Source organism: Scyliorhinus canicula, chromosome 2 (genome assembly GCF_902713615.1).
Source record: "Scyliorhinus canicula chromosome 2, sScyCan1.1, whole genome shotgun sequence".
In the NCBI taxonomy this organism is placed as follows: Eukaryota; Metazoa; Chordata; class Chondrichthyes; order Carcharhiniformes; family Scyliorhinidae; genus Scyliorhinus; species Scyliorhinus canicula.
Window position 1 is genome coordinate 176,419,993 of NC_052147.1, and position 18,752 is coordinate 176,438,744.

Sequence of the window (18,752 nt, forward strand, 5' to 3'; positions counted from 1 at the left end):
ATTTTAATTGTTTTTTTCAATGTTTTCCACTTTATTTACCACAGACCTTTTAGTCTATGTGCTCAATCAATTCCGTCAGTTGTTCCCTCATACTATGTAATTGGCTTTGTTTAAGTTTATGATCATTGTTTGGGACTGGAGTATGTTGCTTTCAAATCTAATATGGAATTCAATCATATTCTTGTCATTTTTTCCCAGATGATCTTTTACGATTAGGTTACTAATTAAGCCTCCCTCAAATGCAATATTAATTCTAAAATAGCTTTATGTCTACTTTATTCCACAACAAACTCTTCCAAGAAACTGTCACAAGGCATTCTTTCAGACTTCCTTTGCCAATTTGATTTGTCGAGTCTATATGAATGTTAAAGTCTCACCACAATTGTTGCATTACCTTTGTTATGAGCTCCAATTATTTCTTGCTTAATGCTCTGTCCAATGGTATAATTATTGTAAGGGAGACTATGAACTACTCCAACCATTGTTTATGATCATTGTAATTCCTAATTTCTGCCCATATGGGTTCCTGATCTTCTGAGCCAAAATCCATTTGCACTTCTGTCCCTTTGTTATCTTTTACAATCTTCTGAGCCAAGATCCTTCCGCACAACTGCGTTAATGTCATCCTTTACTATCGGGGCTAGTCCACCTCCTTTTTCATTCGGTCTTTTTAAAATGTTTGTACCCTGGAATATTTATTCATGGCCTGAATTTTACTGGCCCACACAAGGTGGGATGAACGTGGGGAGACCGTAAAATTGTGCAGGAATGCCCAAACATTTCCCCCTTCAGCCGATTTTTCTGTGGACAGCTGGTGTGGTGGATCTAAGACACAAAAGAAGCAGGACTTTATGAGGCAAAATACCACTGTTTTATCAGGAAAGTTTGATATTACCAAGGGTGCACACGCCATCACAGGCATGAAACCAGCCATCAATGTCAGCAGTATAAAAAATAAGTCTGTAAACCTGACTGCAGCGTGTGTTTTCAACAAAGCCAGACAATCAGGTTTAGTGGTTCTGCAGAGGGAGGGGCCTAAGAGGTTTGGTGCTACGAGGAAGGTGTCTGCAAGGTCCTAAGGATCCAAAGAAGAAAGGGCCAATGTCACTCGGAGTATCAAGGCAGTGGAAGATTTATCAGTTGATGGATAGAGTGTTTAGGGAACTTGACACATTATCCAGTGAGGAGGCAAGTGGCGCAGAGATGGGCATAAAGTCATGTGTTCTGCCATAGAAGGGTCAAAGGGAGCTCCAGTGGTTGGCAAAACGTCGATAAGGAGGACCCATGGGGCAGCCTGTGCAGTCTAGTCACAGAAGGCATTCCCTGGCACAGGCAAATCTTCATCGACATGTCCTAACATCAATGCCTATGACGACGGCAACGCTCCAGGCAAGTGGTGGCTGAACCAAATGGAATGATGGAACAGACGTTGGGGCAACTGGAATGTGGTGGCCGTCCAAATCCTGTCATCTTTAAGGTGACATTGACACTCTGTCATTGCAGGGATCATCTGAAAATTGGTGTTGCCTCTCTCAACAGTCTATTGCTGCATAAAGGAGGTCATGGATACCATGTACCGTTGGCTGGCCAACACATCACATTGTTATGAATGCTAAGTTTTACCAGACAGTTATATCTTAAAAACATGTCTTAACGTTCTCCCCTTGTCTGTGTGGGTTTCCTCTGGGTGCTCCGGTTTCCTCCCACAATCCAAAGACGATCGGATTAGGTGGATTGGCCATGCTAAATTGCCCTAAATTGTCCAAAACGGTTAGGTGGGGTTACACGGATAGGGTGGAGGTGTGGGCCTAAGTAGGGTGCTCTTTCCCAGGGCCGGTGCAGACTTGATGGGCCGAATGGCCTCCTTCTGCACTGTAAGTTCTATGAGTCTATGAAAAAGTCTCTTTAACTTAAAGTAAAACATAGTTTTGAAAATGAGTACGGTGAATTCTGGCAAAACTCCTCAGTTCTAAGAAGTGCCTCAGGGTGTTATGGGGAGAAAAAAATCAAATAGAAACCCATTGAGGTTGTTAAGAACTCGAGGAAGACCAGTACCTTTTCAAAATAAATTCAAACTCTCAGTTATTAACTGAAAGAGTTATGCCAGAAGATTTCACTTTTAAGCAGAGCACATACTACTAACTTAATATATATTTCGTAAACACTTTGGGTGGGACTTTCTGGTTGGCCTGTGCTCTGATTTCCGGCGGTGGAGATGGCTCTCCATTGGGTACCAAAAGAATCTTCCGGACCTGCCGAAATCCATGTCATTTTGTATTGCTCGCCTGTCCTGCCGCTGGGGAATCCAAACGGGGGTTGCCTTCTGCAGGACTGGAAGATACCGTCCTTCTTCCTTTTGCCCAAAAACCCCTACAAGACATTCCCCATTCAACTATTATTTTCACCCAATAGTTCATCTATACTTTTTAATTTTTAAAATTCAAACCAGAACATACAGAAACATGAGCATGTAATCTTTCAAAAACGTAACAATACCCACAGTTTGACATTTTTCTCTTTTTCTCCCCTTAAGAACCTCGTTCCCGTTCCCTCCTTCACCTCCCCCCGAACCCCTGAGGGAGAACTTAATCTTTTCCAATTTAAGGAACATGGGCCCAAACTTGAACCTCCCAAGAACCTTAAACAAATACCTTCACTCGAACCTCTCAAACACCTTCTCCATATCCATCGACACAATAACCTCCGGCACCCTGCCCCAAAATGGTGTCATTACCACATTCAATAGTCATCGAATATTGCTCAACAGCTGCCTTCCCTTCACAAATCCCATCTGTTCCTCCGACACCCTTCCGGCACATACCCCTCCAACTGCCTCGCCAACACCTTAGCCAGCACCTCCACATCTGTGTTCGATAGGAAAATAGGCCTATATGTCCACACTCCGCTGGGTCCTTATCCCAAAATCTATGCCTGAGTCAACGTGGCCGGCAGCTCCCCATGCCAAAAAATTGGAAAAGATCTCCAGGAGATGTTGGGTAAATTCCATCGCTGACTGTTGATAAAAGTCCCAGTGCCTTCCCTGACTGCATCGAACCAATTGCTTCCATAATGTCCTGTAACTGCAGCGTCGCCTCCAATCACTGCCCCTTCTCCTTCTCAACCTCTGGGAACACCCATTCAGAAACCACCCGATGTCCGCCTCCTTCCCTCGAGGCTCAGACCTGTACAACCCCCTATAAATAGTCTCAAAGGCTTTATTAATTCCCTCCGGCAGCGTCACCAGCTCAACCCCCTCATCCCTCACTTATACTATCCCCCACACAGATGCTTGTTGTCTCGATGCGATAACAGGCGGCTGGCCTTCTCCCCATACTTATACAGACCCCCCTCATTCTCCGAAGCTGGCCCACTGCCTTCCCTGTCGTCAGCAAATCAGTTCCCCTTGCAGCTTCTTCCCCTCCTCTCAGAGCTATCTGGTCAGGGCCATAAAGTACCACCTGCCAAACTCCAAAATTGCCCCATCAATCGCTGCCTCTCCGCCCTCTCCACCTTGTCTCTATGGACCTTGTACGAGATCACTTACCCCCCCCACTCCCCCATATCACCGCCTTCAATGCTTCAGAAAACGTGGAGGGGGAGACCTTCCCATTCTGTTAAACTCTACATATTCCTTCATTAACAAAGTCGTCTTTCCACAAAACACCTCATCTGCCAGTGGCGCAAGGCCATCCTCCACGAAGGTCTCTGTGCCTGGCTCACATCAAGCCTGACACCCATAAAATGCGGCAAGTGGTCCGAAACCAATATCGCCCCATATTACACCTCCACATACCCCGGAAGAATCGTATTTTCCAACATGAAAAATTCTATACCGGAGTATACCCAGTGCACATGGAAGAAGTAGGAAAACTCCCTCCCTCCCGGATGCTTAAACCGTCTCGGAATCACTTTCCCTCATCTTTCCATTCAGTTTCTTTTCCATTCCTGATCTAACCAGTGTCTTTGGGCTTGACAGGTCCAACCAGGGATCTAACACGCAGTTGATGTCACCTCCCATTGTTAATTTATGCAAGTCCAGATCCAGGATGTCTGCCATCATCTGCTTAACAAACTCCACATCATCCCAATTAATTATATCCGTATTTACTAGCACTACTGGCACTCCCTCCAAAACCCCGCTGACCATCACAAACTTGCCCCTGGGCCCTGCACCTCCCTAGCCATCACAAATGTCACCCTCTTATTAAATAGAATCGCAACCCCTCTCAACATGGAAAAGCACCCCTTTCTCATCCTCACCTAGTCTTTTACCTGCAGATGTGTATCCTGAAGAAACACTACCTCCTGCTTAAAACTTTTCAAATGCACAAACACCTTAGATGCTTCACTGGCCCATTCAGCTCCCATACATTCCAAGTCACTATCCTCATCCACCGGGGCTTCTGACCTCCCCTCCCCCCATTTGAATCCGCAATCCCAATTCATCACAAAACTACCTCTGCCCCCGTTTTCCTTTCTTGTCCATGCCCACCCAAAATGGCCACCCTCTGCCCTGCCTTTGTCCAATAAACTACCTGCAACACCTGCTTCACCAGCACCCTCCCCACCCCTGCAGCCAATGAATTTCCCTATACTTTACAGGATCTTGAGGGTTCCTTGACTTCTCCTGGAACCAAACCAAATCAAGCTACAGCTCCCAGGAATTCATTTTGATTCTTCTCAATGTTCCTGCTACTCTGTGGCTCTCTTACAACAGCCAGAAGCAGAAAGGGCTTTCATTTGCTCATTGTTCAGGTTACATGTGACCACAGTAAGTACATGTGACCACAGTAAGTGCTTCATGCAAGTGTCTGCGAGGTTTCCTGGAGGTTGCCATGACTCAAATCCTTACGCAGTCCCAATTGTTTCAGTTCTTCAATGAGCCACCTTTGTGCTTCTAGCCCCTGTATTCAACTCCGAGACACAGACTGAAGACAAATATAACTGCAGCCACATAAAATAAAGTGCCACCTTGAGCAGATTGTTGGCCTCTTGAAGATGATGTTTCGACACCACAATAGACCTGGGGGACAAGTTGCACCCTCAAGGATATCCTGCATTGATATCATTTGCTGTGCATAGTACAACCTGGCATTGAATAATAATAATAATCTTTATTGTCACAAGTAGGCTTACATTAACACTGCAATGAAGTTATTGTGAAAAGCCCCTAGTCGCCAAATTCTAGCGCCTGTTTGGGTACATGGAAGGAGAATTCAGAATGTCCAAATTACAAGAGCAGAAAAGCACTGTTAGATTAATAGATTTGAAGCTCATTTGTGATTGATAAAGATCCACGCAAGTACAGAGCGTGATTAAAAGTGACAATAGATTTATTAGCAACACAAGTTAAACTATTCAATGCTTAACATGGGCACCAGTATACAGCTGTACCTTCCACAACTCCGGTCCTTGCCTTCGGGACAGCTGACGCACTCCTCTTCCAGCACCTGTTGATCCTTCTCTCAGTGTGCATCCATGTCTCAAGCATACAAATTAGGAGCAAGAATAGACCATTTGGCCCCTCGAGCCTGCTCTGCCATTCAATAAGATCACAGCTGATCTACTTTTAACCTGAACTCCACATTCCTGCCTACCCTGGATAAACTTTCACCCCTTATCAAGAATCAAGTCTTGAAGCACCTCACCTCTTTTTCGAACCTGTTTTAGTATGTCTGAAACCAAAAGAGAAATGCTGGAAAATCTCAGGCCTGGCAGCATCTGTAGGGAGAAAAGAGAGCTAAGTTTTGAGTCCAGATCACCCTTTGTCAAAGCTCAACAAAGGATCATCTGGATTCGAAACGTTAGCTCTCTTCTCTCCCTACAGATGCTGCCAGACTGCCTGAGATTCTCCAGCATTTTCTCGTTTGGTTTCAGAATTCAGCATCTGCAGTAATTTGCTTTTATAAGTATGTCGGAATCTCTTTGACAAGATTGTTTTAATTTGGTGTAATAATTTCTTTATGTTTCAGTCTACAGACCCTCATAGATTTTTCCTGTTCTTCTTAACAGTCCTTGCAAAAGATTCCAAAGGACACAATTCTGCATAGCATTTAAAGCATTTCCTTACAACAAATTCTAAAACTTTTCCAAGATATGTAACCACATTTGCTTTTTCAAGACCATTAATTCACTTCTCAACATAAATTGCTTGTTCCTTAAACTTCAACACATGTTATGAGCCACAATACAATGTAATTGCAATTTCAGCATAAGATGTCAGTCAGACCATGTTTAAGTTTGTCAGATGCTTAACTACTTTTGCCCTTATTACAGCTTACTCAACCACATTATTTAACAATCACATTTTGACATGTTTCCAGACAAGATTAACTGTTGTACTTTGCAATTTGCCCTTGGCATAAAAAGACAATTACCATTATAAAACCATCAACACTGTATCCAGAGGAAGACGTTGAGTGAGCCACATCTATAGAGGAGGAAGATGAACAAGAGGCGCTTCCAGAGATGCCACTCATTGAAGGTGCACCAAGGGGCTCAGGCAACAGAAGACTGACAAACATAGCAAGAAGATAAGCAACTCTCTCATCAGCAGGTGTTAAGTATTTGGTCTCTCCACCACCGATGCATAATGGCAGACTTGTTTAGCATCTACAAGTTGCACTTGTCAAGCTTCCTCCAAGTACCTTTCAAACCCAAGACCATTACTATTTAAAAGGACAAGAGCAGCAGATGCATGAGAACATCGCCACCTGCAAGTTTCCTCCAAGCAACAGACCACCCTGACTCAAAACTGTATTTTTGCTCCTACTATCACAAGATCAAAATACTGTAACTCCCGAACAGCACTGTGGGTCAAAATCCTAGAACTCCCTTCCAAACAATACTGTGGGTGTACCTACATGACAGGCAATGCAGCAGTTCAAGAAGGAACCTCACTGCTATCTTCTCAAGGGCAATTAAGGATGGCCATCAAATGCTGGCCTTGTCAGCGACAGCCATATCCTGTGAACTAATACATAAATAAAAGGCGTGTCTATACTGGATGTGCTGCGGTGGTTTAAGCAGGCAGCTCACCTCCATCTTCTCAAAGAATGTGCAACAAATTCTCACATTGCAATGCCACCATCCCATGAAAGAATTAAAAAATAAATCCTGCCCCATGTTTTTTAATGGCAATTAGGCATAAACAATTTATCTCTATCACAAATTCACCTATCTGATTGTGAATGCTTCATACATTCTGAAAACAACCTTTAAATTTTAACTTTTAACATTTTTTTTCCTGTGGATCTTATTCACTGAATCAATATTACCATTAAGCTTTAAGTTCTTTTTTTAATCCCATTCTGTCTTTGTCCAAATCACTACACTGTTCTATTGTTCCCAGTTATTTCTTTAACTTTTCACATGAACCAAGCCACAGCAACCCCCACCCTTCCCCACTGCCCTCATTATATGATTCACCAGGACATTGATCTCAGATATGTTTAAGTGGAGTATATCCCAATGTAGCAGCTTCCTGTTTCTTCAGTACTGGTCCCAGTGCCCAGTGAATCAAAGTCTCTTCTTTGAGCCAAGTATTTAATTATCAAATAACTTGACCCTATTTCAATTGACATGTGGTTCAGATAACAATCTGAGGTTTTGCATTTTAATTTGGATCCTAACTCCTCAAACTCTCCCAGCAGAACATTATTCCCAGTCCTACCTATATTATTGGTTCCTATATGGACCACAACAACTAGATCCTCCCACAAGCACTTTACATCCATCACCATCTGGGAGGTGAGGTCTTTAACCCTGTCACCAAGCAGGAAACACAACCTCTGGAGCCCCCTGTTGTACAGTATTTGAATAGTGTGGTAACACAACCATTTTAAGGAGTGAAACCTGGTGATCCATGTGACGAGCTAGGGCCTATCGTAAGGGAGCGTGCAGATACGTCCAATGGGGGGAAAGCGCGGGCCTGGAGAGGTGTCCTGGGCAGAGTGGACCCTGGAGCCAGAGAGTGAAGACCTGTTTAATGACTCTGAGTATAGGTTATCTTTGCCTGTTACCAATAAACCCTTGTTCCGTTATACTAGAAGTCTCCCCAGTATTGCCACGAGCCATCACATTGGTTACGAGTGTAAATGGGATTGATTTCAAGTCCGCAATAGTTCAGAATTCGAGGGGGAAACAGAGAAGTTGAAATCATCAACATCATTGTAAAACAGTAAGTGAAAAATGCCCATGATTGGGAAGCTTGACCCATTCTGCCAGGCAGCTGAAGGCAGGAGCCATATATTGAGTGGATCCATTACTTCTTTGCAGCAAACAAAATAATGGGGGAGGATAAACAGAAGGTTATCCTATTAACAGTTTGGGTGCCACCTTCCTACAACCTTAAGAAATTTGATTTCCCCCAAAGGCTCCCGACACAAAGTAATTTGACTAGTTGCTGACGTTGGTCAGGAAGGATTTCAACCCCAGACCCTCAACCATGCTACAATGATAGAGGTTTAATTCGGCTGTCCGGGAACCAGAAGAGACAATCTCTGCCTTCGTTGTCAGACACAGCACTCAGCGACAAGTTGCACGGCCGTTTAGTATGGGGAATTAACAACATAAATGTGCAAAAGAAGCTTCTGGATGAAACAAGGATCATCCTGGACAAGGCCATCGAGATAGATCAGGCAACCAAGTGCACTGTGATGGGCACGTCAAAGCTTCAAAGAGGGTGTGGTGAACCAGCTGTGGGGCAGTTTGGCTGTAAGGCATGGAGCCAGGTCAACAGGGTCAGAGGGAGTTCAGCTATGATCCCAGGAACATGATCGTAGTCAGTGGTCAGAAAAGAAAATGGGTCATCAGCCAAGAAGTCAAGGTGATTGCTACTGATGTGGGTGAGACCACGCCCAAGAACCATGCCGCTGCAGGAAGTTTATTTGTTTTTGGTGCAATCAGAAAAGTCATATCCAGGCATGTTCCTGTGCCAGGCAGAACACACCAAATATAAAAAAAACAAATCATGATACCAGTGAATAAAGTGGAGCAGAATTCAGAATATGATGGAAGTGAACAAACAATCTCAATTGAGAGAGTCCTCACAGTTAACGGAGGCTCACTAAAAATGGAGGTTGATACTGGTTGTGGCCGAATAAATGTTCAAGTGTCTTCGAGAAGTAGTTCAATCTTTGAACCTAAGCAGCACAACGGCCAAGTTGGCGACATATGCAGGGGAAATCCTGAAAATCCTGGGGACAATCACAGCGCTAGTGTCTTATAAACAACAGGATGCCCAGCTTCCTATGATCATTATCAAAGGACATCTGCCAAGTTTCATGGGACAAGATTGGCTCAACAAAATCAAGTTGAACTGGTTGGAGATCTTCAGTATTTCAGATAGTGTTTTCCAGAAACTCTTATGCAAATATAAAGATGTATTCCAGACAGATTGGGTTGACTAAGGAAAATGGAAAATGAAAATCGCTTATTGTCATGAGTAGGCTTCAATGAAGTTACTGTGAAAAGACCCTAGTCGCCACATTCCGGCACCTGTCCGGGGAGGCTAGTACGGGAATTGAACCGTGCTGCCGGCCTGCCTTGGTCTGCTTTAAAAGCCAGCGATTTAGCCTATTGTGCTATACCAGCCAAGTAACAGCCAAGATTTACCTCAATCCTGATTCCACACCAAAGTCCCATACACCTTACAGCAAAAAGTGGAAGCTGAACATAAAAGGCTGGAAGAATTGGGAATGATCAGACCTGTGCAGTTTTCTAAATGGGCAGACCACATCTTCCCTCTGCTAAAACCAGACCTCTCAGTCAGAATATGCGTCGAATAAGGGAAGGATATGCAAGGATTACAAGTTTACAATAAACCAGGCTGCCCAAGTGGACTAAATATTCAATTCCACAAAGTGAAGACCTTTATGTGAAGTTGGCGGGAACCTTACGTACACCAAACCTGACCTCAGTCATGCCTTTTTGCAGTTAGAATTGGATGAAGATTCTCGAAGGTTTGCAACAATTAATACTCATAAAGGCGTGTTTCAATACACCAGATTACCCTTTGACGTCTCCTCAGACTGTGTACTATTCCCACACACAATGGTGAATCTACTCCAGGGAATCCTGAATGTTGCGGTCTCTCTTGATGACGTTCTAGTAACAGGAACATCACATGAAGAGCACCTAGCAAGCCTAGAAGAGGTGCTGAAAAGATTTAGAGATGTTAGAATCCATCTGAAGTGCAAGAAGTTACTTACCTCTGGTTCAAAGCGGACTCAAAATGCCCGTACCCACTCGAAGACGAAGGTGAGAGCCATAAGAGAAGTCCCAATACCTAAGAATGTGGCAGAATTAAAGTATTTCCAGGGCATGGTAAACTACTATGATCCATTTGTCCCCAAATTAGCAATGACGTTAACACCACTTACTCTTAAGAAAACACCAGTGTTGGCATTGGAAGGAAGTATAGGAGCAGGCCTTCCAACATGTTAAGCAGACATCTCAATGAGAAGACTTCAGGCTGAACCACATCTATCAACCTGCTCTGAAAACTCTGCAAACATTTTGACTGTTGTGACAAGTTAGACCACAGCAGTTGAGACAATCCACAATATTCAAAAACAATCAACAGCATTTTAATAAAGAAACTCACAACTTCTAAAAATAACACAATTCACCCCCATCTCCTGATGTTAATAGATCCTTAAATAAATTCCAGGAAATTGATCAACATCTTCACTAAAAATTAAACAGCCCTTGCTTGGGCCATACCCTATCTGTGCACCAAGTTTCAATTGAAATCTGTCTCTCAGTATTTGAGGTATATTGCTTATAAACAGTAAGAAAGACAAACAAACAAGAAACAAAAATATGACGTCCACCGAACTTCAATGGCAGAGGTAATTAATGGCTCTTTAAACTTTACAGATTCCTGTTACTTGGTAAATTTACAGAATCTGATGAGGAAATTGGTTCCAAAGCAAAGAATACCTCTCTAACTTGCTTGGTACAACTGTGTACGGTTGACTACTTAATGCTACTAATATAATTTAAGTATCTTGGAATAGCTATGTAGCATACACATTCACTGGTGACCTTGGATGTATTGGCAATGTAGTGCCTACAGTAGAGATGAGCTACAAGTTAGATGACAGCAGCGGTAGAGCTCATTGACAGCTACCATTTTAATGCACAGCCAGCATTACTATTGGATTAGCAGGATATAGGTATTGGTTTATATATCCTGTAGATGCCAGCAAGTGGGCACCATGCCTGGCCAGCTTGACCTCAACCCCATTTCCCCTCCTCTTTTTTTCCAAGTAAGAAGTCTTAGTTAAAGTCCAGGTTAAAGTCCAACATGCTTGTTTCAAACACTAGCTTTCAGAGCACTGCTCCTTCCTCAGGTGAATGAAGAGGTATATTCCCTATGTCTTTTTTTCCAAGACATAGGCCTCTATCAATGGTAATTTTTTAGAATGGGGAACAAAGTGCAAAACTGGAAGACCATGTGGGAAGGTAACTAACAGAAAATTGGGAAATTTGTTGATCAAGACTTTACAGCAATTTTTAATATATGTATTTTTGCCTGTGGTCTGTTAAATTTACTTCACTGACTGTAGTAATGCTTGATGTTTATGTATAGAGGTGTGAGTTATGCCATGCAGAGGCTACAATGGGGAAATGGGACATGTATAGCCACTGGCCATAAATTCATGGGGCTGATCTATTGGGGTAACTTTGTTGCAAGCCCCGCAGAAATCCCCTTTGTATCTGTCAACTTGAATCTCTGGCAAAGTTCTGGTGATGGAATGGGACCAGTTTTGAGGAATTTCCTGACCTACAAATTTTCTTCTACTTTTAAATGTGTCCACTGTTATTTAGGTGACTGCATCCAATATCTTGCTGAAATAATGACCAAAAGTATGTTGGATGCCAACATCAGTGGAGATCTTGTATATTTGCCCAGATTTATTTTCCATTCACCTGAAATTGAACAGTAAAATTGGAAAATTAGGGATCAATGTCTGAAGAAGGGCCCAAACCATTTAATTTATTATATTCCAGCTCACTTGATGGGAGGACGAATTGAATCATTGGGTGAGGATGTCAGCTCACCGGCTTTGGGACTTCTAGTTTATCGACCATTAAAATTATTAACTAGAAAATTGGAATCTGGTCTGGTGATCTTTGAACTTTGTCCAATCTGCTGTCCTATTGAGTGAAATTTCAAGACGGGAGTATCTATCTCAATAAACATAGTTTCCTACTACTTTTAGAAATGCTTCTTGTGCACTTAGAAGATTTTCCCCCCTTTTATCTTTGTTTAGTCTGGTGTTAAAACTACGTTGAAACCAATAATCTTGGATGAAATCCTAGAGGAAAACAAAAGAAAAGCTATCAACATTGTTGCCAAAGAAAGTTTAGGACCTGAAGAGCATACCAAACTATATGATAAATATACCATGCTCATCAATAGGCAAGCTGACTTGGATGTGGAGCAATTCCTGAATGAAGAACATACATTCGAAGAGACAGCACAGGAAATTAATAAGTACCTGAATCTGAAAGATGAAATTAAGTATGAATCTCAGAAGGTACCTACTAACTCAATTATAAATTATGTAAATTATATTTTATAGAAGAATGAGTTAACAAGTATATTTTAAATTTTTACAACTACATTTATTAATTATTTAATTATGAAACACTTTGAACTATATTTGATAACTATACAAGATGATAGTGTGAACATTACTGAATTAACTAGATAGTTAGCAGATCATACAATAAAACAATCGCTTTCTAGCACAATTGTGTTTTTCATGCAGCTGTACAAAAATATTCTTTATTTTGTGTAATTGGCTTAATATTTGCTCTAGGTTGTTCGCTTGGGGATGTTTGAGGTGCACTGTGATGAACTCATAAGGGCTCTTGTGAAACGAGCAGAAACTCTATATGAGAAACTTCTGAACAAGCTAAACAAATATCATCAGGATGCAAATAAAGCGTTAGTACTGCTTCTGAAAAGTAGTATCTTTTTGAGAAATCCTCTTATAATTCCATCAACTTTCAACCATAGTAATTGGAGCTGCTAATGCTTGCTAATTAACTCTTCCAAACTTTCTTTATGTTGCTAAACCCTACAACATTTTTTCCTATTTCTGCTCAATACTAGATACTTAATTTCAACCTAGTATATGATATGCTGTGTACCTGGTGCATTGGCGAGGGTCATCTCAAACTGGCTTGAAAGGATATTGCAGAGTGAGTGGGAAGGTCCAGTCATTGTGGACCATGGTGGAACTCGCAACATAGGAAAGAGTGGCCAGGAGATCTGGTTCAGATTCCACCATGGGCTAGGAGCTAAGTTTAAAGAATGGAAGTTTAAGGATAATAATCTTTGGGTTATTGACCAAGTCTTGTGCAAACTGATGCAATGGTAGGTAAATTAGGGAGTTGAACATGTGGCTGAAGGAGTGATGTGGGACAGAAGGATTTAATTTCATAGGGCACCAGCACTAGATAGAATGAAGCTGAAATGTGGGGAGAAGCTCCACCTCAACCAGTTGAGTCTAGCTCCTGTTGGAAAGGATGAATATAGTGATCACAGGTACTTTAAATTAATAAATGTGGGTGAAAGAGGGCTGAAGTGGAAAAAGTAATATAAATAAATCTGAAACAAACAAAAAGAAAAAGAATAGAGTAATAGTCAAAAATTATGCTTTAGTCAATACAGATTAAGGGGAAGCTAAACGATGTAAAGCAATTAAGTAAGGAGAGCGAAAAAAGACATTTGTGAGAAAAAACACATTCGGTCAGATGGAAAGGATGCAGTTTGTGGCCCAAATAAGCAATTTTTATACAAACTCAGGAGATATGAAGAAAAAAATGAATGAATTCCAAGAGCAAATTCAAATTGGAGGGCATTTTCTCTCCCCCCCCCCCCACTTGAATGGCTCCCTGTACCACGGTGCTGTGGTCAGTTTGCTCATCCTCCCTGTAGTCTCCATTCCCGTCCACACAGGGAGCAAGAATCTCACACCTGTTGGACAGGGATTAAAGGCTGAGATTCCTGCAACCCTACTTCCTGGATCCCCTACCTTCCTCATTCGCAGTCACACCCTCCTGATCACTGGCCGAATTTAAGTTAGTTATTCAAAGGGGTGTGACTGCCTCCTGGAACACAGTGTCCAGGAACCTCTCCTGCTCCGGGATGTACTGCAGTATCCGAAGCTTAGACTCCAGCCCATCAACTCTGAGCCGGAGTTCCTCAAGCAACCAACACTTACTACAGACGTGCTCACTGGGAACCACAATGAGGTCCACCAGCTCCCACGTCATGCAGGTACAAAACATCACTTAACTCTCCAGGTCTATTTTATTTAATTTGTTTTTAATTTGGTTTTTAAACCCATATTATTTATTTTATCAATTTAAAAAAATCTCCTTATTATCTCTGTCTGAAAGCAATGTATAAACTGTAATAAAATGGGTTTTCAAGTTTCCCTATTAGCCAATCAAATCACAGCCTTTCTGTGATGTCCTTTGTTTTTTTCCCAGTTGAAACTCTGTCAGTTTCAGTGAGAGAGACAGTACTTCCTTATCTTCCCGCATTGCAATCTGTTTAATTACCGGTCAGCTGTTCTCCGCCCTGTTGCAGTGTCTGGAACTCCTCTCTCCAACTCTACTCTCTGGAGACTTACAAGTTACTTTTCTCCCTTATAGCCTCAGCTGCTAGTTTCACCTTCTCCCAGTTCTACCTAACTCCAGGTTTCCACCCAACTCCAAAATGCACTCCCACTCATCCAAAGCAGCACTCCCAGTGCAGGTCCAAAGAACTGCTTTGGGAAGCTTTGCATCTGACCCAAATTATATAACAAACTCAACAAAGCTAGTGGCAGATGATTATAGCCTCGATGCTTGCTTTCTATATGGAACAAGGCAGGAAGGAAGATCGAAAAAAAGAGTTGGAGTGATGACACAAACTTGTTCTACTTCTATCTTAATCTCCAAAGGGTCTGTAAAGGATCTGTTGTTAAAGATCACCACTGACATATCAGCATGAAGGCGACAAGGATGGCAAGGGATTTTGGAGGATATCCATACTTCAGATAAATCCTCCAGAGTGCCCCTGAATTTACAAAGTCAAATGCCTTTGTTAAGTCAAAGAACACTATTTAGAGAGGTTGGTGTTGTTTGTGGCACATTTCTTTTCGTTGACGAGCTGTAAAAATCATGTCAACCATTCCTCTTGAAACCCACGTTGAGATTCTGGGAGCAGCACTTCAGCAAGTGTAATAAGTTGATTTAGAAGGATTCTTGTGATGATCTTTCCTGCAATTGAAAACAGGGAGATGCCGCAATAATTTACACAGTTACATTTTTCCCCTTTCTTGAGTATTGTCACAATCATGATGACCTTCAGATCATTGAGAACTTTCTCTTCATTCTGATCTGCTTGTTAAGGGCTTGGAGCTGTAATGCTGGTTCCTCTCCCCTGGGCTTAAAGATTTCACTGTACATTCCATCACCTCCTGCTGATTTCTACGTCTTTTGCCTGATGGCTTTCATCACTTCCATAGGCATAGGTGGAGTTCCGACCTGTTCTCTAACTGGGTGTTGTAAAATGGAGTTGAAAACACTTTTGTCAACAATTGATTCTTGATTGAAAATCTTCAAACTTCTCCCTCCAACAGGTGTTGACAACTTTCCTTGATCAGATCTCCCCATCCTTAGTCCTCAGAGGCACTGATGCTTCGTACTTGGTCATAAATAGTCCTTATACAGTGAAGAAGCTATGGATATCAATCCTGTCAGTGAGATAATGAATTTCCTTTGCCTAAGCTTCCCACCATACATTCCTCATGTCACGGGTGCACTTTTGTGCCTCGGCCTATACTCGTTGGTAAGTCATTTCTTTTGAAATTGGGTCATTCTGGCAGGCAAATGTTGACGCCGCGTAAACACCGGACTTGTGTACACTGGTGTCAACAGGCCTCCTGGCCCAGCAATTCAGTGGGGCTAGCACAGCGGCGGAGTGCTGCGCTCTGCTCTGGCGGCGAAAGGCGGCCCTGCATGGCCGGCGTGGGTCCGCACATGCGCGCGACGACCGTCTCTGTAGCAGATACAAGCTGGGACTATCGTAAACCTGTCTGTCCGAGGGCAGTGCACATAAGGTTGAAGCTAGACTCATCCTCAAAACACTGTTGAGATAGCAGGAAGATGGGATTTGGATGGTACATGAGCCTTCTCCATGCATGAGCACATCTATCCTTCAACACCTCACTTTTAACTTTCAAGAATGCAGACAAGATCGGGGCACACCTCTGCCTCAATCATACAGAGACAAAAATACACATGATGGGACCCAATGAGGCATTGGAATAAGGTTTATTCCACAAGGACATTATGCATGAAGGTGCAAGCATTATTGCTGTGGAGAATTATGTTGAAGTAGGACACTCAGTGTGGTGAGATGGTAGCACACTGCAGAGAAAAGAGGCCCAGAATAGAGAAAATTGCCATAAGTTGATGCAGGAACCAAGGTATCACATGTGATTAATGGTAACACAACTCATCGTAAGAAACAGGCATTGACAGGAGGCACTGACGAGAGGAGATATGAAATGATTGTGTCTATTTACATTTGTGAACATTATAAACATGCAGTTAATACCCATGCCAACGTTGTGTAACTACATCTTTTTCACTTTCTTTACTCTGCCACGTCTTGGTGCTCTGCTGACATCTATAACGAACGTGAAGTTAGCTTGCTGACTGCTCTGTCTGTTGTTTGTGATGACATTGGCAGTGTCCTCTGGAGAGCTGAGACCTAGAGGGCCCTGGCCTGCTTTGGGTATCCTGGTGTGGGGCAGGTACAGCCTCTTTGGCCTATGGAGCTAGAGCTGATGAGGTCACAGGAAGAAGGGATTTGGATGAGCTACACACTTCCGAAGTCACCTGGATGCATGACCCTGGGAGATGTTGAGGTGCTGGTGCTCCTCTTTATGTGTGTACGAGGACTCCTGGCTGACACCTTGAGGAGAAAGGGCAGTTGGAGTGAGATCAAGGTGCCCCACAGGCTCCTCTCGCATTGATACTGATGGATGCTACCAATGACTACAGTGATGGAGTGCAACTCCTGCTGCAGTGCAAGACTGATGGCTTGGACCAAGGCCTCCATGGCAACCTCTATTGTACCAGTGTGGACCTCAGTGCATTGGTATGCTGGTGCTATCACCTATGATTGAAGCCAGATTGACTCCTCAATCACATGTTGCAATCTGAGGAGTGCAGCTGACTTCCTTTCCTAATGTTCCTGAGCCACTTTCTGCAGCTTCAGCAACTGATTTAGGATCAAGTCTGGAGGCTTATCATGGGACTCCAATTCAGCAGAATTGTAACCTCCAACAGTTGACCTAGTGCCAACATCATCTGATGTCCCTGCCTCTACCTGCTGTGGGCCAGATGGGGTATTGTGCTCACCAAATTATGCCCTTGGGGCTACGCTAGCTCTAGGTCCCACTGAGGTTTGTGTCTCTGTGCTGGTGGAGGGTATGTGGTCAGGGCTGGGTTTGAATCATGGAATCATTACAGTGCAAAAGGAAGCCATTCGGCCATTAAGTCTGCACCAACCCTCTGAAAAAGCACCCCAGCTAGGCCCACTCCCCTGCATAATCCCCTTAACCCTGTCTAACCTGCACATCCCTGGACACCTAAGGGGCAATTTTATCCTGGCTAATCCACCTAACCTGCACATCTTTGGACTGTGGGAGGCAACCGGAGGAAACCCACACAGACATGGGGAGAATGTGCAAATTCCACACAGTCAATTACCGAAGGCTGGAATTGAACCTGGGACCTTGGCTCTGTGAGGCAGCAGCGCTAACTATTGCACCGCCATACCGCCCAAAGGCTTGGTTCTTGGATGCCCATGGCAACTTCCCAGATGTGCCTATCGAAGAAAGGAGAGACATTTAGTGCATGGCATGTGACTCTGAAACAGGAAAAATTACTCACACAATGGTTGCCTGATGGATGTTGTAATGTAGGATCTTCACTTGGGTGGGTGCCTCACCACAGCGCAGGCATGGTCTCTGTCAGCTCCGACCAGCTCTATGGCTCTGTTGTCAAATTCCATGAGAAGCTTGATCTCAGGAACTTCATCCCTGGTCTGGGACGTCCTTATAAGAATAATAATCATAATAATTTTTATTATTGTCACAAATAGGCTTACATTAACACTGCAATGAAGTTACTATGAAAAGCACCTGGTCGCCACATTCTGCCGCCTGTTCGGGTACACTGAGGGAGAATTCAGAATGTCCAAGTCACCTAACAGCACGTCTTTCGGGACTTGTGGGAAGAAACAGGTGCACCCGAGGAAACCTTATTGTGAGAAACGTTATCCTGCATGAAGACAGATGGAGTGAGTGTGAACAAGATGAATGTGAGAGAAGATCTTAAGGATGCCTGGCATGTATGGGTGGTAAGTGGAAATCTGGACAGAATTAAGACACAAACTCCATAGGAGATGAGGCCAGATGGAGAGTGAGTGGTGATATCACTTGAGGTGGCAGTGAGTGAGATCCTTTTTAATGTGTGATGGGCTTGTGAGTTGAGAGTGGTGAGATGGTTGACTTTCCTTTGTTCATCCTCTTTCTGCATTGGGTGGTTGTCTTCTTTTGCAGTGACCACTGATGTGACTGGCTCCCAAGCCGGATTGGTCACCTTGGTGGAAGTCCTGCGGCCAGAGCGGGGGTAGAATAAATTTCAGCAGGCCTCGACTGTGCCAACAG

The 18,752-nt window shown here is 43.2% G+C and overlaps 1 protein-coding gene across 2 annotated transcripts in view; it reads left to right on the top strand.

Annotated features, from left to right (window-relative positions):
• Positions 1 to 18,752, top strand: part of dnah7 (dynein, axonemal, heavy chain 7) — a 498,762-nt gene that overhangs the window by 93,797 nt on the left and 386,213 nt on the right. For both annotated transcript variants that reach the window (XR_005459743.1, XM_038789116.1), the window contains exons 12-13: positions 12,282 to 12,548; positions 12,834 to 12,961. Coding sequence is in view for 1 of the 2 variants with exons in the window: in XM_038789116.1 (XP_038645044.1) it covers positions 12,282 to 12,548; positions 12,834 to 12,961 (395 nt within the window). In the remaining variant the exon portion in view is untranslated. The remainder of the gene's footprint in view (positions 1 to 12,281; positions 12,549 to 12,833; positions 12,962 to 18,752) is intronic.